Consider the following 25,439-nt stretch of genomic DNA (forward strand, 5'->3'; position numbering starts at 1 on the left):
GACCATCAGGAATAGCACATTACTTCATAATCTTTTATGAGGGAACATATGGAAGGTTTTTATAAGGAATGGCTTTATAAAACTTTGAAATTATGATGTCAGATTACAATTTTTAGAGCACTCAAAAGGCTTGACTTGCAATGGAAATAAAAATCGCAAGCAGGGAAAAAATGTATCCCTGATGAATTTGTTGGATCACGTTTTCAGTACATTCAGAAAACATAAACTTTTTTCAATGCGATAATCTGGAGATTTAGAATATGCTCTTAATTTACTTTAGAGCTTTTTTCCATGAAAGTAAAGGCTGATAGAGTGGTATGCCTAAATTCTTACCTGAATAATTCATATGTCTTAGGAAAATCTGATTTTCAAGATCACTAAATAGTATTTTGCAATAGACATCACAGAATGTTAGAGCATAACAAGAATTGACAAAAATTGCTGTGCTTAACCCCTGCTGAAATCACAGAACACAGAATGGTTGAGGTGGGAAAGGACCTCTGGAGGCCACCAAGTCCAAGTGAATCATGTGAGGATTTCCATTACCTTGCAAATAACACAGTGAAACTCCTGAAGGCTGAATTCTGCTCTAGGGTATATAAACCCATAAAACCAAACCTGTATTGTGGTGTGCTGAGGGAAATTTATACTCTCATGTTCAGCAGCAGATTTTCAAAGGGGTGGTCCCATTTTGCTTCCACAGATTTCACCAGAGTAGTTGACATCGTACACACAAATACTTATATCACCTCTTGGTGAATTTTCAAGATCTTATAGAGTCCTTTGACTGCCTTTTCCTGGTGTCTGGATTTTTTATTTCCACCCATTTTGGGCCTACTTTTCAGTCAGATTTTAACTCTGAATTTCCTTCAGTTTACTGGTTTGGAAATAATGAAGGATTCCTATGTTTTGGCTTCATTTCTGAGGAACGGACCCTTCTAGCCCAGCTCTTGGGGAACATATTTTCAAAGTCCTGCTTTTCTATATCAAGTTCCCTAATTTCTGCTCCAGATTTAAATGTACAGGGTCTGCCTGGAAACATGAAGAAGACAAACAATGGGCAGGGCAAAGCTGCTGTTCAGATCTCCATCCCTGATGGGTTTAACCTTGAGATCCTTGGGAAAGACAATGCTTCCCTACAAACCTGCACTCTCATTCCTTGACTGGCAGATGGGAATGAATCCAGAGGTACAATTATTTACACAGAATGAGACTATTTTAGAAAACCCCAATTGTAACAACTTCTGGCTTTACTTATTACTTCTCTGGGACAAAAAGCAAATGCTGAAAGAAGCTTGTGGTTCCTAAGGAGGAACTGATGTAAGTTACAGAATATTTGGGGAGAGTATTAACATCTAATTTAATTTCCCTTGCTGCTTATAGACAAACAGGTGATTTGGGGGGTGGGAAATGAGGGAATTCCATGAAAAGAGTTCTACAAACACTACAGGCATTTATTTTGCAATGTGTTAAATGTCAATGCACACTGAAGTTCTGGTTGCCGGGAAGATTGGTGTGACAACATTAATATGATTAAGGCTTTTGACAGCAATAACAACTGCTGTGTTGAATCATCTTTGTAGTCTTAATGGAATAGAAATGGAAATGCTGAGCTTCTATGGGATAAAACTACCTGTGTATGCTTAAGCTGTCTACTAAATATGTATTTTTCAGTCCCTGCTAAAATGAAAATTGCTTTAGCACAATGCTAAATAAAAACCTGAAATCTTTATGTGTTTATAGGGATGATGATACCCAGGACAGTGTACAAGCACTGTATGCTGTACATTTGGATTTCATTATCACACACTCATTATTAGATGGAAACAAAATACTTTAAAATTATGGTTTTCATGATAGAAGAAAACAAAGCCTGCAGTATCAGCCAAAACCTCTGTGGTTCATTTTGTATACTTCACTATTTCAGGGAATTATGAATCCATTAAAAATCAGCTGAATTATCTTTTCATCACCCACTTTTTGTTATTTTGGAAGGAAAAATCTAAGCATTCCTATCCATTTTGAATTCTTTGTCCTTTAAGTCAGGAAATTCCCATGTGAAATGTTGATGGGGTAAATGGGTAAAAAAGTTCCAGGGGCTTTTAAATTTTCAGTTTCCTATTTTCGTGGTATTTCCATAAAAACAGAGATTTGGTTTTAATTTTGTACTTTGTGTTTAGAAATTGCAATAAGTTTTAATTTAATGAGTGAGATAGCTTTTCAGGGGTGACATCTGAAGATGAATGTGTTCATGCAGCCTGCTGTGCATTCTGCAGTTCTGCAGCTAAAGCTCTGATTTTCTCCTCTTCTAGCCTTGTTACCCTGTTACAGTATGAACCAAGGGTAGGAGACAAACACTTCCCACTTTTAGATAATAATCTAAAAATCTGAAAAAGCCTCACAGTGTTCAGCTGAAAAAAACCCCTTGGGGCTGAGTGATTTTCTGTTGAACAAATGTACAACATAAATTGAGGATTTCTTTCACTATTTCACATAAATTGAGGATTTCTTTCACTATTTCACATTCATAGCATTCCTACATACAACTCCCTATGCAGTAATGTCAATGAAATTAAGACCACAGGTTTGATTTCCCTCCTTGTAACAAACACCAAGTGACTTCCTCAAATAACAGATGCCAGGATTAGAAGTAGAAAGATCACTGTCATTACCGGAATTGTGGCTTGGGATGAACTCTTTGATTAGAAGTGGATTAAATGCTGGTTTTTTTACCATTTACACATCTTTTAGTTAGACAGAAAATCCTCTGCTCAATGAAGGTGTCCCAGCCCACACCTGGTAAACCAAAACAGGTTTTGGGCAGATCTCTGATGGGCTGAGGGACATGGACAGGAATTCTGCTTTCTTTTTTGAAAAATGCTGCTGACCAAAGAGAATTAGCTGTGCTTGTTAATTATCTCCTTGTTGACACCCTTGCATTCAGAGGATTTTCCCTGCAGCTCAAAGACCTCTTGGTGTTCAGTGAATGCCATGTGGTAAAACCTCTCTCATCCCATATTCCTTGTGCTGGTTTTGGCAACAGTGACTCTGCCAGGATGGATGTTGGACATTATTTGTTTACTTAGGCCACAAAGTCACATCTTTCAATGCTTATAAAGGCATTCATTGAAAGATGGAAGTAAATTGCCAGTCTTACCTGAAACACTTGCATGATGAAGAATGTGCTCAACTACAGCTGAGAGGAAAAAAACTGAGAAAGGAAACTCTTTCCAAAGTGGGTAAATTAATAATTGTCAGTCTAGGGAGATATTAACAAATTTCTGTAGTTTCAGGAAGAAAGGTAATCAATTCTGTGAATTCTACCAACAGTACAAATTCCAGCAAACAGTGGCTTGTTTCAGATTTTTACTATGATAAAAATTCTGTACTATGCATCTCTAGATAAAATATTGAAATGAAGTCATTATCAGCTAAACTCATTTGCTTTCAGATTTTATTCAGCAGAAATTACCTTGTTAAAGTTTAGTTGAAAAATGACAATATTTACAGATGGATGTTGTTATGAATCTATTTGAGAATGTCTGACTGAATACATTTCCTTCTGAAAATGTGTTTACAGGATTGTCATTAATGTCTTGTGCTTATATTTAGAACATACTTCAACTGAATACTCTGTAACTTCACACCATCTATTATGATGTTTTAAAATCATATTATTTTCTTTTCCACATTGCTTCTCTCTTTCAATTGTGTCTCCCTTAACAGCTTTATCATCCTCTCCTGATTTAAAAGCACTATGTTTATCTGGGAAGAAATGTAACATTTATGAAGGAGTATTTTTTGCAAACTGATTTTCCAACCAGGAGTTTGGAAAGGATCCCAAACAGTTTGCATCTAAGTCATTTATTCTTCTGAAACCTGAACTATGCATATATTAAAAATCAGAAAGATAATTATAGTCAGCAAAATAGTTTCTTTTGCTCACATCTAACTTTCATGTTTCATAAAATACAAAATCAGATATTTATATGAGAAAATTACCAGTCCATTTTTCAATTCTTCTTCACAATATGAATCTGCTGTTAAAGATATCTTAAGCTTGTTGCTATACATTCAAAATTTGGGTGTGAGCCTTAAAGCTGTAGGAAATATCCCAATGCAAACTTTTGCAGCAGAGGCTTGTATGGAGAGACTAGACCTGGAGGGTCTACAGGTAATGATAAACAAAAATATTAATAAATAATACTAAAGCCCAATAATGGTTGCTATTGAAAAACCACACATATTTGAAGATGAGTAACATGGTTTTCATTTAAAACAATTATTTCCTGTTTGCCAGCGGAAGGTGTATCAGGATGCTCTGCCTGGAATGGGGTAAAACAACTTGAATTATGCCCTGTGTATGCAGAGTTATTCCCAGTCTTTTCCCATGCTCAATCACATGTACATTTACTAGTGTGTTTTTGCCTCTATACAGAAGAACAAATGAATGTACACTTATCAAAATAAATCAACCAAATACAGCTTGTGAATTGGGATTATTGATTGCTTTCTACACACTCTTTAACCCCCTCACTCCTTTGGCTGTCAGCTGCAATTGCCATTGTCATTTATAATTGCTCTCATCGTTGCTTTTATGGTTTTCCTGCACAGGCAACAGATCAGCCATGTTGTGCAGCAAATCTGTCAGCACAGTGCAATCTTGTCTCCCCCTGATATCCATTGATCTTCTGGTTGCAGCTGTTAAAAAAAGCCCCAACCCTTCATACATCTCCTGCACGGCCCTTTAACTTATTGTACTGTATTCTTCTTTACTTTCATGGCAGAGGAAGAAATTGCATATTGTATTCAGATATTTCAGATGGAAAAGCAATCATTTGTGGCTATGCTAATTATGAAAAATTATGACCATGCATTCCCTTCAAAAGAAAAGGATAAATAAATAGTCTGGCCATATCTTATCTACAGGACTTTATCTTTTTACAGCTGTTAGTAGGAATCATTTTTGTCACCTATTTTTCTAGAACTTCATCTTATGTCAAAGCATCTGAATATCTTTGGAAGTCAGGTCCTGTGTGTCTGAACACAGACATCTGAAGGCAAAGGATCCTGAAGAAAGTGAAATCCTGTTTCTCAGCTGTAACCTATGAAAGCAGAATTATGGAATTTAGTTATGTTAGATAGTGCACCCTGGTCAGATTAAGCTGCTGTTAACAGGGTGTTACTGCTTGACTGTTTGACAATGTGCTTTTTCTTCACTGCTTATCGTCCTGTGAAAGATGCAGCAGCAGAATTGACAGTCATAATGTATGGCTTGCTCACTGCAAAAAGGGAAAAGCAGAACACAGAAATAAATGTGCCTGATTTGAACTGCAGGAAACCAAAATGGCCCCTTGATTTTTGGAACTCAATTCTCAGAATGTAATGCATGAAAGACAAATGTAATTTTTTTCAGGGGGTTAAAAGCTTATTTCTTCTAAGTGTATATCATTCAGAAGAAGGGAGTTTTGTGGACTCAACTTTTTGCCAGTAGCCTTCAACACATGGGTGCATGATGGTTTGTGTGAGTAATTTGAAATGTCCACACGGATGCATGCATGTGTAAAAACAGCTCAGGACTATCAACATTAATTACATTTCTTCCAGTACCAGCCAGGAGGGGTATCCTATTTTGCAAAACTAAACACACTACAGATACTTTGTATTGTCTGTGTTATGTGCACAGCTCTAACCTTCAGCTCTGTATTTTGGATGATACTTGAATAAACTGAGCTCAAGAATTTGGCTAACAAGGTAGGTGGTGGCTGTGGGTTTTGTGTTAATTTGATGGTCACGCCAGGCCTGGGCTCAGTAATGTGTTGCAATATTTATCTATGAATAAGGATATGAAGGAAAATAAAGGGAGTGAGCCAAATTTAAATTTACAGCTCCACTTACTGAACAATTTATAACACAGCTGAGATCCTTCTGTCATTATGTGCACAACAACAATAATATTTTATCAGAAAAAATTCAGCTTTATGCTCAATGCCATGTAAAGTCCACTGGCTAATAGGACACTCATATCGTCTCACCACCACAGTGGATTGTCCATAAACCACATTTAAACTTTGCAGACTCATGATTCCTGGGAGTACAATTGCACCATCCATGACCAAGGGAAGAATATTGTCAATGTTGCCACAAAAGTGACTCAATCTTTTTGTGTAGCAACAAAATATACAACATTATGTGTACAGTAAACACAAGTACTACAAAATATGTCACCTTCTGAAATGGATTCTGAACGTCATTTAACAAGTGGGTGAAAAGGGCAACATTAAATCCATTGCAATAAAGGCTCAAAGGCCTAGAGCATAATGTCTTGGCTGAAAAAAGAGGAATTCATTATGTCCTAAATTTTTTTTTGGGAAAAAAAAAGCCAGATATTAAGCGCTTCATGCAGTAAATTCCAGTGAAAGAGGATCATGCTTCTGCTTTGCCTCCCTCATGGACAAGGTAAGGTGCTCTGATTTTAGGGCTTTTGTTGCACTGAATGGGTTATATACAATAATTTGAAAAGAAACTCAACGATTCAAGCTTTAAATTTGATCTGTAAATGAGTGCCTGAAGATTTCAGAACTGCAGTACTCTTCACAATTTGAAAGCCATTAAATCAGTGAGGAGACAATAAGGGAGTCATAAGTGTCATTCCAAACCCAGGCTCGATGTCTCAGTTTACACAGAACCAGAGGTTTAGGTGTTGCCTTCATTTATCCTCCTTTTGTGAAGGGACTATTTTGACAATCCTTCTGGAGAATACAAATGTACATAATGCTGTCAAAGAAAATGAATGCCTTAAAAAGATTCCTCTTGTACATGTGACAGGTATATACCCTTCAGCAGTCAAAATTTGGAAACAGACGCAATTCCTTAGAAATGATTTCTAAGAACTGGAAGCTGTTTAGGGTAAAGCTTGTGGAGCAAGGGAACAAACAGATTATGAATGTAATAAAGCCCTTGCATAAATTTATATTCTTTATTGAACTAGTAAGTTTTGCTTTAAATTATTGTGTAAGATACCATCAAGCAAAACTAATTAAAGATTCCAGTCTGGACTTCTTCCAGTACAGTTACAATAGTCAGGGACCCTTTTTCATGCCTTTTCTAGATGTAGTTACGCAGTCTGATTTTTTTTTTTTTTTCCTGGTAGGTATAGCTTTAATTTAGTTGATAGACTTTTCATGGAAAGTCTTCAACTTGATGTAGAAATGAGGATGCTTCTCTAGAGCCCGGCTTTCACTGTTGGTCACATGTGTTTGCACTGGAGAAGGAAGTTATTTTTCTTATACCTGTTCATGAAGCAGCAGCAGCTTGGCCAAAGACATAAAACTCACCTGAGCATGGCCTGGCACACCCAAAAGAGCTCCCAGAATTATCACTGTGCTAAAATGGCTTGAAAGGAAGCATGGATGTTCTCATGAAGTGCCCAAGCATCTATGATAAATTTGTGAGGCAATCAAGCAGTCTTTTATGGCAAACCATGCATGGAATGGTGTTGCTATAACAAAACCAAACAGGAATAAAGTTTCCCTTGTGAGTTCTGGTTAGCACTACGAGTGGATCCAGATTCTGTGCCACGGTGTGTTTGCCTTGGCCCAGCAAATTGCCCTTGAAATGAACTCCCTGCTACAGGAACTGTTCTGCCTACTGCTCTCTGTGATTAGGAACTGCAGCTAGGACAAATGAGAAATAAAGCAATAAGAAAAGGGAATTAAAACTCTGTTTCAGATCTACTTTTGAGCAGGCTCAGTTTAGCATTTCTTTCCTCCTGTACAGTACATATTCCACAGCAATTTTGAAAACAGTATAATTTAAAAGTTAACATTTGCTTAGCTGGTAGCACCAGATAAAAGCCCTCATTTGCAGTGAGCAGGCAAATTTGTTATTGCCCTAGTCAATAGCTATTGACCTGGTACAGTACTTCAGCTTATTACAACCAAATCCTTTTTCTTTTTTGTTCAATAGGCAATGACACTGTAATGGAAGACACTGCTTACAAACTGATGCAATATCTATCAGCAACAGCTAGAAGTTAATGACTAATGGTTACACAGAGGAAAGCATGTGCTAAGAACAGCAGTACACATCTATTAATCAAATTTACTGCATATGATGTGCCTTTATAGCTTAGTGGAACTGTAATGCACATCAGATAAATAGTTTCTGTTGTTATTAATCTAGGTTTTAGCACAAAACACCTTTTTTCATGCTATCAATAAGTAAATAATTTGGCTAGGACAAAGTTTTGTCTCACTTTTAGAGCACACCTTTCAGTTATATGAAATTTGGATTCTGCAACCGTAAATTTTGTACTTCGGCAAGGCAAGTGCTCTCCTCCAAGCTGAGGTCATGTTATTCTCGAAATACCCCAGATGGGGCAGTATAAACGCACACAACACCCTAAAGACAGAATGGGAAGAGCAGAGTGCGTGTCTCCATGGCTCAGCCTGCCTTCAGGCTCCTTCCCTGCAGCAGAGCATTGCTGCACAACCCTGTCCTTTACAGTTTATGTAACTTGCGCTTTCTGTGCCTGGGGGTGAGCTTTGCTCATAATTCACATAGCCTATTTTCATTCTATAATCATGGTTGTATAATTGTTTTATATTTTTTTAAATTCTGCCTGACACCAAAATATTTTCTTTCAAAGTTCCACTATTTATTTTATATCTGAGAGATACATATTTTTGGACAACAGTGTGACTATAATAGTAACACCTGCAATTTTTATACTACCTTCAAACAAACATCGCAAAACATTAATGAAGTTTGTTGACTCCTTGGTGAAAAGCAGAACTGCTACTGTTTTTGGCTTAGAGTTCTCTATAATCTTTCCTGTAGAACACCAACAAATACTGAAGCACTGATTTATCTGTTTGTTTCTCTTCTTTGAATGCCACCTTGATTTCTCTTTAGACTTATGATGAGGCATTATGGAAAGAAAACTTACCAATTTGGTAAAAATTAAACAATCATGCCATTGCCAAGGACATATTATATTGTAATCCCATTGCACCATTTAATTGGATTTAAGCAATGCTCCTAAACCACAATGTTTTGCCTTTTTCAGACGAGTGCTGAAACCCTACAAGATCCACTATGTGGATCCTAATCAGACCTGTGATACTGATCCATAAACCAACCCTGTTGGTGCAGACTGGTGGAATTTAATTGCTGATATGCTCAGTGTGAAGCCAGGAGCTAAATTCACTTTATTTGCATCTCTTGACAAGATTTCCAGGGCTGCTCAGGCAGCATTAACTTGTGCACCTATTTGTTGTCACAGAGCAGGAGAGCAGTGGAGAGACTAAGCTGTGTCTTTCCTGCAATGCAATGGGTTTTGTTGGTCTACTAACCAAACATACCTAAATAACAATAAATTTATCCTTGCAATACTGTGTGAGGAAAGAAGATCATCTTAATTTAGAACCATGGAATGACAGATTTGAACATGGTCAGGTCATTCCACAAATCTACTGAAATTCCATTCTAACAACATGAGTCCAGGAGCTAAACCTTCCTCTTGGTTCTTAGTGTGTTTTCCAAACTTAGCTTTGGATGTTGTAATGAGGTGAAAACAGGAAATATTCATAACATATTTATTGTATTTACTGTGATGGTAAGAGGACACTGCATTATACACACAACACTTCCCTTTAAAAGAAAAATGTTAAGTTCTGCAAATTAACAAACAACATGGATTGGTTGAGACAATGATTAATTTTGAAAAGAATATACCATGAGCTTTTTAATTAATTACTTAAAAAAAGTTGTCATTGAGGAAATTACATGCATATTAATTAGACTTCTTAATAGTTAAGTGGTAACTAGATATTTCAGCCTTTCAGAAAAGTCCATAAACTGGTAGATTTCAGAGGCAAGGGATCTCTTGACAGCTGCAACAGTTACAAGGAGTAAAACATTTCAAAGATTATTCTGGAATTTTAGTCAATCATTTGCAGAATATGACAAGCTACAAAGAGTTTACTTATTATTTCTTCAAAATAGGAAATTCATCACTTCTGGTCCCAAAATCAGTCTATCTCTATCAAATAAATAATTAGCACTTTTGCAAAAATAAGATATTTTACAAGATGATTTGACTTGTCAGCTCAGTTACATTTATGGTTTTCTCCACTTGCCCATAAGTAAACTCTCCATTCTATTTCATAAGAACCTGTAAAGACTTCTCTTGAATTAAGGTAATTGTTATTAAAAAATAAAAAATGAAACATTTCAAATTGGAAACAGACAGACTGTGCATTTCCTGTTACAGTCCCAAACTTTGCAGTACTGACTGTCAATGATTTGAAAGGTTTCTGAGAACTGTAACCCATACTGAGTGAGGAAATAGTGCTTAATTTCAATACTAAATGATACAGAATGGGAAAGCCAGCATGTAAATATTAAGGAAAGGTATTTGTTACTTACTCTTTGTAACAACTCCTTCAAGGCGAATGATATTTGGGTGATCAAACTGTCCCATGATACTCGCCTCCCTCAGGAAATCTCTCCTCTGCCTGTCCATATAGCCACCCTTCAGAGTTTTAATGGCAACAGGGATCTCTCTTTTTCCTGGTGTCTTCAGACGTCCACTGCACACTTCTCCAAACTCCCCTGAAATAGATAAAATATCTGTTGAGTAACTCACAATGCCTGTACAGAAAAATATTGAAGGAACTTACACATCCCATAGAGGTGGACAGAGAAATAACTCACTGAATATTCAAATTTATGAGTGTCATCCCATCCCAGAGAATCAAAATATTCAGCAGCACTTCACAAGAAATTATCACCTTTCCTTTGTGGCACAGCAGAGGTCCTGGCACCCTGTACTGTGCCTGCAAAATCCAAACCCCACTTCCCCACTGTGGCACATCTTGCTTTCCTTTGGGACTGAACATTGGTACCCCCAACATGTTTAGGATATATAACTGAGGAAGGAATGTAATGACACTTGGATTTTTATTCCACTGATGACAAAATATCTATGTCAAATATCTATTGATAGAAATATTCTTCTCTAGGGGTGAAATGCACTAAGACCTATATGTTAAGAAAAGCCCTGAGACTATCAGAACACTTTACTATCCTTCAGCTACAGAAAGCATTAAAAAGTACTTTATGCTGTTATGACCTAGAAAAGCACTTGGACATGATTTATTTAAAGGGACTTCCACACCTACTTGAAATTAATTACATATTTCCCTGTTCAGACAGCCAAAGGCCATCAGTCCCACAAAATCTGAAGTTCTGCAGTGAGAGGCATCTCAAAACTTGTTTTCCCTGATGTTTTCCTGTGTATGTAGGGCCTGTAAAGAATGTGTGTCTCCCTGCATTCTCCTTGCACATTTAGTAATTCAGTTTGTATAGAAATCACAACTTTCCTTTGATTTTGAAGTCACTCAGAAGTTATTTAGAGCCCCTACCAAACACAGTCTGGGATGACTGCAGGTCAGTTTTCAATGGGTCATAATCCAGTAAATGAAAAACAATGTTCACAGAAATATTTCAAAGCATTTTTCAGTGCAGGTTGCTTTCACAGCAAATCTAAATTTTTCACCCCAGTCATTCTGGAATCAGAATTGCTGAAAACCAAAATGCAATGAAAAAATATATATTTAACTGGGGATTTAACACTCCATTGAGTGCTGTTTGTATTAGTTTTCCCTAAACTTTAAGGATGGAAGTAAACAAACTGAAGGAGTTCTCTTCTGTAACAGTGCATATTCAGATATGAAGCAAATATAGAAGAGAGGTATCTTAAAGGCACAACCTTCACTTCAAAAAATTGTAACTCTGATTTTACAGGATTAGAATGGATATTGTCAAAAGACTTTTATTTTATTAGTTTCTGTTGCTTCCACTAAAAAAAAGCAAAGTTTTATTAGTCAGTGAGATCCATGAAGAATGAGATTAAGAGAAGTATTTTATAGCTTGTGTTTCATTTCAATGACAGAGGCATCATCAAGTGCAGGAGTACAATTAATACAAGCTGAACATAACCTCTGAATAAATTAGCAGCTTCCTAAACAGCTAGAAAAAGTCAAGTGGTCCCAAGTCTTCTTTGTACAGTTCCTCCCACCAATTTATTTCTACTTAATTAAAAAAAAAATAAAAATTAAAGATGTGTGCAAATATAAGATATGTGAAAATATATTTCACTGGAGTAATGCTCTGGGAATCTTTTGACAAAAGGGGAAGTTGTGTGAGGATTTTCATGTATGACTTTGCCCCTTTCACCTTTAGAAGGCTCTCCTTAAAAGTTTCCTTGCCTGATCACTTGCACTGAAAAAAGCAGTAGATAATTTGGACTTGTAAAGCCCTCCCATAAAAGAAAGTCATGAATGTTTTGCAGGAGACGTGGTCTATCAATCTTCTATTTTGTGACATGTTCAGCAGGACCAGAACACTTCTCTCAAGACATGACCTTATTGCATCTTGCTGGTTTTTCAAGCTTAAATGCCTAAAATGAGAAAAAATTCCAATTTCTTTCTCTTGATGAGGCAGTGAAAAGCAAAAATATTAGAGCCTTAATATCCAGATTTTTAAAGACATTTTTTGGTCAATAAATCAGCAGAACTTCAAAATCTCATTTTAAGACTAATTTGGAAATCATAGGTCATAAAATAAGCCATTTTGCTACTACAAGATTATACAAGAACACTACAGCTTCAGAATTTCATAAATAATGGCATTCATCCCTCAGTAAAAGGCTGTTACCATGTGCTTTAAAATGAGTTAAACTAAAGGAGGCAGCTGAACAACGTGCTATTCCAAGATTTATTATCTGTACAACATCCAAAGCAGGGGAAGGAACCCCTGTTTCTTTCACCTTCATTTGGATGCATGATTCGGAAAGTTAGAAAGAAATTTCCCTCCCCTTGGATACTGGGATTGATAAACTGGTGAACATGAAGACTACCAGCAGGTTTTTTGTGGCATGATGTCAAACTTGAGATCATCAGCTTACAGAACAGACAGTTCCTACATTTAGAAACCTAAGGTGTATAACTTCTGTTTTAGACTAGATGGAGATCAATGGTATAATTTAAAGCATTGAATTATTTACACTGAAAGTTTGACAAAATTTCGTCCCAGAGTAGCTGCTTTTCTACACTTCTGCTCAGATAAAGAATTGTCAATGTTTTTAAAGTCAAAGGGGAATGGGTTCAACCAAAGGGGTTTTAAAAATCAAAGAATCTCATTCTCACTGCTCAAGTTCGAAGATAAACAGGATAAATGTTGACCCTGCAGCAGCTGAGGTTCATGACTGCATGTGTAATAAGTTGAAGCTAAGAGCCAGATGTCAATGAAGTAAACATTTTTCCTTGCTCCAGGGAAAAGGCTGATCCCAACTAGAGAAAAAGATAGAGTCCACTGCCCATTTGGTTTTAATAAAATATAAATAATCTCTGGTTTAATAACAGAAACCTCACCCATCTTACTGTATATTATACAAAAAGGAACTAATTGAGCAGTCTAGAAATTCAATCTGTGCAAACCACACATCCTTTTTTTTTGCATTCAGCGCATATGTGATACTGAAAGTGAAACAGGAGCAGTCACTTAAAAGTCTGGTCTGCAGCTTGGTATTACTGCATGGGATCAGAACAAATGTCCTACAGCACAGACAGTGGCTGCTGATAGAACTGAAAGGTCACAGCACCAAAGACAGCTCCACTTGCTTCCCCATTTCAGCCTTTACACTTGTGGGAGAACATGCAGGAGATTTAGATCATGCAGAGAATATTGTCTGCTCTGGGAGAAACTGAAGAGTCGGTCTCTTCCTTGAATTCCAACATTTTAACAGAGAAAATAGGAGGATAATTGTAAATTTTAAGACAGACTTGACAAAATCCCTCTGAGTATTCATTCCTTGAAGAGGTGCTGAATCATTAAACCCTTAAATAGCAAGAAGAGATGGGGCAGAAAAAAGTGAATTGGTGAGATATAATTACCAAATGCTTTAAAGTATAACTTGGTTGCAGAGTTAGGTTAGAATTCAGGTGAAAAAAGAAACTAACTAAAAATACCTGCCTGGAGTGTCACAGCCATTGGAACTGCAAGTAGTGAATTATCAAGAACTTTTAGACATGACTTTTTCCATTGAAAAAACAATCTGGAAACTGCTTTCAGGAGAAGAACAATTTAAAAAATGTCATGACCAGAAATATATTTTTTCAAATGATTGTGGTTTTCTACTTTGGAAGTTTCAAAATGAAATATTTTGATTCTTGAATGGAAATAATTTCTGTTTGAGAAATTAAAGTTACAGAAATTAAAAATCAGAATTATTGGCCAAAATAAAATGTTTAAACAGAACAAATTTAGGAATGCATCTATTAATTGAATTCTTAAAAGATATTAATAGTTCGTTTTGGAGAAGATGTTGATTTTTGGCTTAATTTAGGTGAAAATTGTAAACCACTTTTAAAAATAATTCTCTTGTGACAAGAAATCCATTTTATATCCAATTGAAATATATAATACAAAATTAGAGAGAATGCACAGAAATCTTTAGGACAGCTGAGAATTATACTGATATGTTACGTCCCTGAGCAGCTACTGAAGAACTCTGTGGGAATTTGTACTTTCCCTGCCTCAGCCATGGTATTTAACCTGTATTTTGTATGTATGGAAATGGGTTTAAATTTCATTGCAACCTGTTTGCAAGTCCTGTTAGGTGAATATTTTTGAAGCTGAAAAATTACCCATGTAATTTTAGAAAATGAAAACCACAAAACTAAACTCCATAGGAATAAAATATGTTAAAGCACACACCTCCACGCATACAAAAAAATGGAGAGAGAGAGGCTGAGAGAAGAGTTTTCATAAATGAATTAAACTGAGATTGAGGACACAATTTTAATCTGAACTAACACAAATAATCCTCGTCTGTTGTATTCAACTGAAATCAGCAGTTACACAGGTGTGGAATGTTGCTCAATCTGCTTTATAATCTAAGCAATCAATAATATCTATAGTGTGTCTGAAGAAAAGGAAGAAACAGAAGAAAGCAAACTGAATGTTTTCAACAGAGGTCAGCCCTCTGGGGTCTCTCCCAGGATCATAATTCCAGAGGTGCACAGCTCCAGCTACAGATGATGTGGCCTAAGCAATCAGGTAAACTGGAGTACTCCAGCACTCTGGCTTGCAATGTGAAAACAGAATTTTCTCTTTTACTTTCAGGTTGATACTTTCTCTCCCCTGTCTGCTACCAGACCTGGTTTTATTTCTGTAGGATTATTGCACAACATTTTCTAGTGTACAAAACACTTCTTAGCAACACTGGGGATATTTCCATGGCTATCAGTGTAGTAACATATCATTAAATAAGGGTTTTAAACTGAAAAATACCCTTCCTTTCTCGAGTGACAAAGATACATGAAGTAAATACAAAAAACAAGGATTACAGGGCATCATCTTTCATACTGTCTATATCTTATCAACAGATCTTCCTCTTTTCCCTCTCTGCCAGTGATCCTTCTCCAGACAGAAAAGCCTATCCCAAGCCAGCCTCTCCTTTTCTTCCCTCATACTCCTCTAGTTTTGTACTTGAGAATAACTTTTCCTCAGTCATCTATATTCAGAACTTGTATCCCCACAGAAAGAGATTCTGATCCAATTTCACCCTCAGTGACTGAGAATACATGACAATAACTATGGCACATGCTGAGTGACACAGTGTTTTGAATACATCTGGAAAAAAAATCCCAAAACAAAATAAAAAAAACCAAACAGCCAACAAACCGGGCAAAAAAATCAATCCTATGCAAAAAAACTGATAATGGATTTATTTCCTAATGCTTATGAAAAGCAGTATTGCCATGCCTAGAGATTTTTTTTACAGTAGGTATAGTTTTACCTGCCCCAATGACTCTTTCAATACGAATTCTTGAAGGATCAATCTCCTTGGCAAACTCATGGACAGCAAGAGATGGGTCTTCATACGTGTCTGGATCTATGTATGTTTTGAGTCCTGGGAAATGTACTGCAAGGAAGAGAGAATAACAGGAATCAAGAACTCCTTGACATTCATACATTGCAACAATAGTTTTTTTTGGGTTTTTTTTTTTTTTTTGACTAGGCAATTGAGAGGACTGAAAATAATATATTACATCTTCCAGGTTTACAATTTCTGAACCAAACAGAAGAGTTGGTCACTTGAAAAAGGGACTGCAGTGACACCAGGTGAGGGCTCAATGATATGGGGCAAAACCCAGCCTCAAAACAACAGTGATTATTGCCAAAACAGTTTATCTTCCCCTTTGCTGCTCCTAGGGAAATTGAGGCAATCTGTCCTTTACTTTGAAAACAGTTGTTTCTGGTTCACTCCTTTCATTTAGGAGTGGATGGTTGAACATCCTGTTTTGCCAAACAGGTCAAATCTTCGAGTTCCTTTTCTCTCAGGATGAGTCCTGTAGGGTTGTGCTGCTTTGTTCTCTTCTGATCAGCTGGAACAGCCAGAGAGCCAGGTGCAAGATGACAACAAAAATATCCAAATCCATTTTCAAGAAAATTTCTGTCTGTTTCCTTGGAGATGGCCATGGCAGTAGTGGGTTGGTGCCAGACTGCTTTGGCAGGCTCCAACAAGCTGTCATTTTCTGGCATGGCTGATATCCCTTGTGTTCCTGAGTATAGCATGTTCAAGAACTTGTGTTGTTTCTTCTGGATTGATGCTAATAATCCATCAATTTATCAGGATAAAAAGAGGCATCTGCAGCTGAGTCCAGAGAATCCCTTTAAAAACAATGAAGCATTTCTCAGCCTTCTTTCTCAGGTCAGTTAATGGCTAAGTCTAAAACAGTAATTCCTCTTTATTCTTGGTTCTCTGGAGCACATTTATGAGTAGAGACTTGCCCCCTCCAGTGTGATGCTGAGATCACTGCAAATGAATGGGAAGGCTCTGAGATGAAGCTTTGTGTCAACATGAAATACAGTCATCATTTACCCTGGCCTGAAAGACACCGAGTTAGGCTTTTTCAAATTCAGTCACGGTTTCAGAAGCATATATCAAACTCTCCAGGAGGAGGGTTTTTGTCTTCTTTTATTTCTGGCCATGTTTGGAAACAAATGACAAAAACATCTTTCTAGGCAGTATACTTTATGGGAAAATGTGCCCTTTTCCTTGACAGCAAGAGACACTTGGCTCAACAGAGTGGTGTCACCTGAAAAGATATTTTACTTCTGGCAACTTCTGTGTTGATCATAGCATTTCCTGAGATGTTATCAAAAAAGAATAAAATCTGATACCATTTGTGTAATAGCCTTGGAATAAAAAAAAAATAAATTGCTACTCTAACAGAAAACAGTAAGGCAACTAATTTAAAGTAGGTAGCTAAACTAAGCCATATAAACTAAATACTGCCCATGAGAGATCACCAGGATTTTCTCTCACTGTACTGATCAGTGAGCAGGAACATGAAGGAAGACAACCCATTCCACTTCTTATTTCTTGGGTGGCTGGAATCCTAAATCCGAAGAGAACTAGGTACAAATAAGTCATACAGTCACCAAGAAAGGAATTTTGAGGCAGAAATTCAGTACCCAGAACAACTGAGAATTCAAAGAGATACATCTGAAACCCTGCTAAATATTATCTGAATAGCAAAAAACCCTTTAATAACTACAATAGATTTAGTGAAATTTCAAATAAAAATAAAGACCATTGATGATGCAGACAATAAGGAACTACTCAAAAAAACAGATTAAAACATCAAGGGCAAAAGTTGTTCAGGAAATAGTGGACTTTCTTTATTTAAAACATGACATAGATATTGTATAGTTTTGAACTACTTACAGTGTCCATTTTGCAAATGAGCCCTTCTTTTCTCCTCAGATTTCATTTTGGCCTTTATGTACCACTGGCATCTTTCAAGAAAAACAAGTGAGGTTTTAAATACAATACTTGCCATGAATAAAACAGATGTCCACCAAGTTTTATCTGCAATTTTATGAAAGCCAAATTTTAGCATTTGGAACATATTTATACTGATGAATCTAAAGAGGGAAATATGTATGTATGAACTATAAACAGATTATTTACAAAGAAAAACAGATCATGGTTGAATGATTAGCATGACAATGACTATCTGAGTTTAAGTTTGATGTAATGCTTTTTTTTGACTCCTCCAAAGAATTGTGATACTTCAATAAATTATTGCTTTCCTGCATTCCTGTTTGCCTACATAGGCCTGTAGTAATTAAACCTTATCCCATTAACTTTCCTATACAGTGCGTAAAATACCCTCTCATTTTCTTCATAATAGAATTATAATGATTTCACCATATTTCATGAAAAAAGAAAATATTTTTTCATATCAAGACCCCTTTTTTCTCTTTTGCTGAGTGGCTCTGTGCAGTCTGAGCTGCCAAACACTGCCTACCTGCAGATCTGATAATGCTGATTTAGGGGGTGACATGGCAGGACCAACTGTTTCAGTCAAGAAAAAACAGAATATTTGCATTTGGTCTTAAAGCTCTTTCTCACCAACTGAGCAGCCTGAAAATTACTATTTAGAGGGAAATCTTTTGGTTTAAGGGATAGGAAAGGTTGCTGAGGCTCTGACATCAGTGGAGAACAGCAGTGCCTGTGGATGTGTGCTCTGGAGTGCAGACATGCAGTTCCAAGGCCAGCTTGAAAAAAAAATTACTGTCCTCTGTGTGAATATTAACAGCATTGTAAAATTACTAAAAATAATTATAGTCAGTATTTCCATACTAACAGTGGAGAATCTATGAGGAATAGGTGAACACACCCACCTCACTTCAATGGTGTGTTTAAACTGCTGAAACACAGTAGGAACAGTCACAAGCTCATTCACTGCGACACAAATGATGATGAGGAAATTAAGAAGCTCCTGAAGCTGAAGTACCCTTGTGGAGGGACTGCAAACCAGTGGATTCTCAGACTCTGTGGAAACCCTGAGATTGAACACCAGTTGCTGGGACTCCCTAAGGATGCCAATGCCGTTTTTAGGACCTGAACAAGTTGTCTGTAGGGTGCCACCTGTCCAGATCCCTAAAGTTCTTACACTCCAAGTGCCTGCCTGTCGTTGTTGGACACGATGTAGAAGTGTGGATTAACAGCACACACTAGAATGAGTTGTTAGGAAAAGGGTTTTTATTTTTTGAACTATTTATTTTTTATAGGGTCTTACGCTACAGGTTTAACATGACTGGTCAAGGGAACACCACCTCTTGTCCCATTGGTGGGACAAGAGAAAAACACACTATCTACAGTTGTACAGAACTGTTTGGAGAGAGTAAAATTGTTTACAAAGATCGTCCTTGAGCGAGAGAGCTCCCAAGAAACTTTCCCTTGGGAACAGATCAGCCACTGACAGGCTGTAATTCTCTCAGGCTCAGAGAAAATTGGGTCCACACTTGCCCAAGTGAACAGTCAAAGAAACAAGACTTTAACCTCACCCAACCCTCCTAAACATCCATGTGGCCCCAAAGTTTGACCACAGAAGCCAGTGATTAATCACCAGTGGAGCAGTCTCCTCGTTCTCTGCTCAGGCTGGCTGCAGAACAATTGGAGATAAATCAGACTGAGCTTTAACATCCCATTTCCTGAAGCTGAGCCAAGACCCCAGTCCTGTGTCTCGAAGTCTCTTTTGCTCTCATATTCCTATCTGCAGTTGACAGCAGTGCTTCCTGCTTGCTCCTGGTGGATAATCACCCAGCAAAGTGCAGAGGCAGGTGCTCGTTTAACCCAGCCTCTCCACTCTGAATAGGCTCATCAGCAGCCCTGAGACTCGACAGCTCATCAAATTGTTAATTCTAAACACTGAAGCAGAGCACATCTGTAGGGTACCAGTCTCATTCTTCATGCTGAAATTTGCCTCCAGTCCTAGCGTAAATTGAGTATTTATTCAAAATTTTCTTGCTCTGTCTTCTGTGGAACATGCTCTTATCATTGAATTTAAGCAGCACTTCAAAATGAATTCCTATCTTACATAATTGAAATGGTCCCATTGAGTAAGGCAGTAAAAATCTAAGAGAACCACTGATACTCTTAACAGTAGAAAACAGGAGGAAGAAACACAGAAAGAAACCAATTTCTGTATTTTTTTTCATTCCCAAATTTAGTGATTTTTTCTAAAGGAAATGTTTGAGTTGTTTCAGGATTTCACATACTATTCCACACAATCATTTTCTCTGGAAATTTGTCTCCGTCTAAATAATTCCTCTCTTCTCTGAAAGATACTATTGTTTGTCACCTTCTGTAGTAATTGCAGGAATATTTACTTAGCCTCTAAGATTAAGGCCACAATATGTTCCAAAGTTAACTACTCTCATTACCTTCACCAGAACATTAGATTTAACATTTGTTTTTATTATTTAGCAGAGAGAACATTAATTTACATAATAGCAGCTACTGCAGTGCCATATTTAGTTGCTGGGGTATTGCAAATAAAACCTCTGGCCTGCACTGAGAGAACTTCAATTTCTGTTCAAATTAAGAGGTAATGCTATGCCAACAAAACAGATGTGTAATTACAAATCTAGAAATTCAGCACCCTCTGTTGATATCTGAGCAGTGCACTCTCTCAAGTTTTGCAATTGACAGTTATGAGATTTTGTAAAATACACTGTGGGGATTTTTTGCTTATTTTTTTTTTTCCTTGTAATGTCAGAACCCTGAGGGTGCAGCAGGTATACTGTATTTTTAAATTATCACTCTGTGGGCAAGAGATCCAGAAACTAACTTTTAAAGTGTCCAAACTATTTCTTGGTTTCACATAATTTCTTGTCTCCCCAAACTGTGTCTTTATGGAAAACAGCTACAAAAGAACTGTAACACCAGTGCTGAACAAAGAGGATATTCCACTGTGTCTAACCCTAATTTTAGCTCTGAAAATGTGCTTTAATGACTTAAGTATTATTCTTGAATTCTTAATTTTAGATGGGACTATACAAGAACAGAGTTTTAATTACCTGCCGGTGATGAGGAAGAACAAAGTGAGGATGACCAGGAGAGTGAATCCACCAACAGCAGCAGTGGCAATTACAAGAATCTGTCCCTGCTCTGCAGCCATATCAGAAGCTGAAAGAGAAACACAGAGAAAAGAGGTTGATGCTCCATCTACCACACAAGGGATTTTGCAGAATGGCTGAAATCATTTCAGTGGTCAAATGAAGTGAAATTTGATTTTTAGTTTGGTTTCCTCTGTGCTTAGTGAGGACATGGGATGCAAACTTGTCTGTGAAGTGAGAAACCAGAATCCATGTCCCTGCTAGGATGGAGGGGAGAGGATGTTTGCAGGTTTATAAAAGGAGGATTTGCCACTATCAGACACTTGCAATTTACTAAAGTTTGAATATGACAGGATTTTGGACACAAAACTGTATTTTCTTAGTTAGCTTTATTTATCTTAATCCTGCACCTAATTGAGAAGTTCTTTCCATCCCCTGGTCCCAGTGAAGCCAGCAGCAGTGCTGGGTATGTGAAGATACTAAACCAGATTCAGGAGGAAGCAAAGCAAAAACCCCAAACCTAATGTGCAGCCTCACACATTCCTCAGCATGTCTGGTGTTTAGTCTCATCACAAAATACACAGAATTTATCATAACATGCTTTGGGGATTGGAAACCCTGTAGTTAATTAAAAAAAAAACCCTTATGCTTCTTGTTTTTCTCTCTGCTTTTTGTAGGATGTTTAGGAGTTATAAAAGATCACATGAAATTATCCAGTCACTGGACACTTCTTAATTTTGTTAATTTAATGGGTATAATATTAAATCTTTTCACTGAGAATTTACCTACTAACAGTCCAGGTGGTCCACACAGTCTAAACAGTACATGAGTAGAAAAAGAATTAGGCTATTTTTTTTTCTCTGACTCCAAGGTTTTATTTGTTAAACTGTTCCACTTGAACATTTACACCACACAACATTTAAGCAATTCTTACTATTTCCCTTGGAAATAAAACTTTATTTTGAAAGAAAAATAAATAATTCTATTCAATGACTTCTGAAAACAGGAGTAAATACAGAAAAGGGAATAATTTTTACATCAGGGAAGCAACTTTGATCTGGTAAACTTGCAAACTGTTCAATAAGCAAAATCTTCAGCTTCCTTTAGGCTTCAGGTGGGAAATCACCTAGGCTGCTGTCTAGAAAGCTCAGCAGGCAGTATTCTCTCACTTTGCAGCTGATGAAGCTCAATGCAATGCACACATTGCTATCCAAAGCCTCAGAAAATGCTGTTTCCTAGAAAAGCATTTGGCTTCTGAGCAATATTTGTGTGTGGCTTAAAAACTCACAGTTTTTAAGTTTTTAAGTGTAAACTGGGCTTTGTGAGAGCAGCAAAGCAAATAAAAACAGTAGTAGCTTAGGTCAAATTTTCAGCAAAACCAACTTTTTAAATTTCTGCCATTAGGTTTCTGTCCATGTAATTTGATGGAAGCATGCACAGGCAGTAAATTACAAGGCATTCAGTACCTGTGGCCAGACAAGTTAAATATACACATCTTCCAATAAATGATGGAGCAAATATTGACTGAATAATTAGTTAAATGATATCTAGTGATGTTATGGGAGTGAATTCCAGCTCTGTGTTACCTTCCACAGGCTCAGGTTTGGTTGGAAAAATGCAGCATAACAAACAGCATGCCACACAAGTAACAATGCAAATGCTGAATACCATTTTCTGACTATTGAGAGTTGTGCTATATGTGGCAAAGATTATTAAACTGAGGCAGGGTTTGAGGTTGTACATGGAGAAGGTTTCAGAGGAGTCTTTCCTGCCCATCTCTGCAATGGAGAGGACAAACTGCAGGTCTCCTTTTGTCTTTAAGAGGAAAAAAATATGTGCAAAAAGAGTGAATTTGGATTTGAATTTCAAGCAAACCATGAGCTCAAACGAATTAGCTGTAATTTTCTTCAACAGATATTCACTGCCAAGGCCAAGAGCCCAGGAATTTTTGATGCAAATGTAGGGACTGACTCCATGATCCAAAGAAGCAACTGCAGTCACATCAATAAAGGGGAAAAAATTGAAACTGACTTAAGTTCTTTCTGCCTGTAAGTAGTTTGATTTTTAGCTGAAACTGTACCTACTTGAAAAGTGATAATTTTGTTTCTCTTGTTTGTATTTTAGAGGCCAGAGTTGAATACATTAGAATTTTTTTTCCTATAATCACAAAGAGCTTTCAAGCCTGAAACTTCCAGATGACCTTAATTTACCTGTCAGATAAAAATGTCAAATGACAGACAAGAATAATTGGAAATGTGAATTTGGTAAAAACTGGCAGAGAGGCAGGGAAGGCAAAATGATGGAAATACTTATTTTTGCTTGAAGTGATCCCTCAATAAAATCAATAAAGGCACAGCACAGTGAACAACACATATTTAAGCACATGAGTATCCACATACACAGGTTCATCACATGCAGATAAAAGGTTCCACAAAAAACTATTTAGGCAGTGAGAAGGCAGTAATCAGGGACTCTCAAAACCTAGAATTTTTACAGCATTTTGCCATTCTAAATTAAATTATATGTGTCTCTCAACCTCTCTGCTCTCTTCTCATTTCTCCAGCTTTCTCTTAAGATCAACTTGTAAATACTAAGAGCTTTAATTGTTTCTGATGTACATGTTCTTGGATATTTTTTGTCACTTCCTAGTTTTCTTTCTTTATTTTTCCTGTGTATATTGGCCTATGACTCTGTGTTTCTCCTCAGAACTTCTTGATTGTGCAAGATAGAAAAACTCAGTTTAAAAACAACTATGGCAGGTTGTAAAGTCAAGCAAGTTCCTGCAACCTCATTTCATCTCTTTGTGTGGACATATGAGAGTGCTTCATTTAATCACAGAAGTGCACAGTATTTTTTATCCAGAATCTCATTTGTTGGACAACATGGCCAGCATTCCTATAGCTAAAATCAATATTTTGTTATCTCTACACTGTCCAGGGCACCTCAACTTTATCATAAACCATGAGCAGAGCTAAGGGAGCGTAGCACCCCTCTAACTGGGCTGACTGCTTAATCTGGTATTATGTCTCATTCTCTCTACCTGTCTGCTCAATAAGTTAATTTGGACACTTAAAGAAAACTTTAAAAAATGAGTAGCTAAATAAAGGAAAAGGGAGAATTTTTAACTTATCCAAGATGTTTCAGAAGTATACTGCAATGTTTGGGTGGCAAAACTCTTCAAGCACATTTTTCCTGCAACTGATGTGATTAGTCAAAGTGATTTTAAAACTTCAGCATGGATTATATATGCAGCCAGGAGCTTATTATCCATATAAACTCCTCACTGCCATTGCTCTTCTTATCTCTTAACTCATGTTACATGCCTGAAATGATGCTTGAAGTTTCTAATTGCATCATTCCATCTTCCTTGCTTAACACCATGCCCAGAAATCCCTTCTGCATCCAGCCTGGTGTCAGTTCTGTCCCTACAATCCACTTTTTATATCCATGCCCTGTCTCATCCTCTCTCTAGGTTCTTCATCCAAATGTATGGAGGAGGAGCTGCACTTTCCCTCCCCTTTGGGCTGAAGGGGAATTTCCTGAAGTTATCCTGAGGCTTCCTCATTTCCTCACTGGGCACACTGGCAGGAATGGTGCAGATGTTTTACTCACAGTGCAAGAGGCTGAAAACCAGAGAGAATCTTTCAGCTCTGCTCCTTCTTTGAACAAATTTCTCCAAAAGATTTTACAAGTTTGTGTTTTTGGTATAGAGGAGCTGGAAGCCCTAATGACAGCTCACTTCTGTCTCTCAGCTACATCCCTTCATTACTTCAATTTGACATCTATCAGGCAGCAGACCCTCCAGCAGACTGAAAGATAAAAAAGTGACAGAAAGACAGCCAGACTGATAACAGTGAGCAGCTGTAGGACAGATAAGTGTGGACAGTGAGCACTGGAGCTCTAACAGGCAGGAACAGGCTGTCAGAGCATTGCAAACAACACTGCTTAAGAACAATAGGTCAGGAAAACACAAAGTCTCATTAGGGCAACCTTCACATTTTCACAAATGAAAATGTAGTTCCAGTGATACAGTGAGCTGATGGGCTCCAGTGAAAGGCAAAACGAGAAGGCAAAGGAAAGGTGATTTTAAAAGGGACTGTCACTAGCATAAGAATGTAAAACTTTTTGGTGTCTATTCACTTGAAAAGTTTTCTTCCAAGTGCCTTCCCTTAACATCCACTTCCTGGCCAGTGGATAAATGGAAATCCTGTGCAGGCACTTTGAGATCTGAACAAGGATGTTACTGTTGCTTAGGAAATGCAAAGGAAAAGTGAAGTCTCTGGGTTTTCTGGACACATACAGCAGTGCAATCAAATAGACCAAAATCAAATGTGAAGAACAAATGGCTGAAAGTATTAAACACAGTAATGAAATACTTAAAGATTAAAATGAGACATTTGTTGGTATCCAGTGCTGACTACTACTGAATAAACAGTAGGATAAGGCAGAGGTGG

At 37.2% G+C, this 25,439-nt stretch overlaps 1 protein-coding gene across 3 annotated transcripts in view; it reads right to left on the reverse strand.

Moving 5' to 3' along the window:
- Nucleotides 1-25,439, reverse strand: part of LOC102113376 (ephrin type-A receptor 6) — a 385,909-nt gene that overhangs the window by 85,713 nt on the left and 274,757 nt on the right. For all 3 annotated transcript variants that reach the window (XM_088052284.1, XM_014253507.2, XM_088052285.1), the window contains 4 exons: nucleotides 20,947-21,055; nucleotides 17,804-17,874; nucleotides 15,869-15,994; nucleotides 10,432-10,617 (listed from right to left, as the gene is read on the reverse strand). In XM_088052284.1, coding sequence (XP_087908410.1) covers nucleotides 10,432-10,617; nucleotides 15,869-15,994; nucleotides 17,804-17,874; nucleotides 20,947-21,055 — 492 coding nt within the window. The remainder of the gene's footprint in view (nucleotides 1-10,431; nucleotides 10,618-15,868; nucleotides 15,995-17,803; nucleotides 17,875-20,946; nucleotides 21,056-25,439) is intronic.

The sequence above is a fragment of the Pseudopodoces humilis genome, chromosome 2 (assembly GCF_049639895.1).
Source record: "Pseudopodoces humilis isolate 2021_Gansu_Grassland_sample_001 chromosome 2, ASM4963989v1, whole genome shotgun sequence".
Classification (NCBI taxonomy): Eukaryota; Metazoa; Chordata; class Aves; order Passeriformes; family Paridae; genus Pseudopodoces; species Pseudopodoces humilis.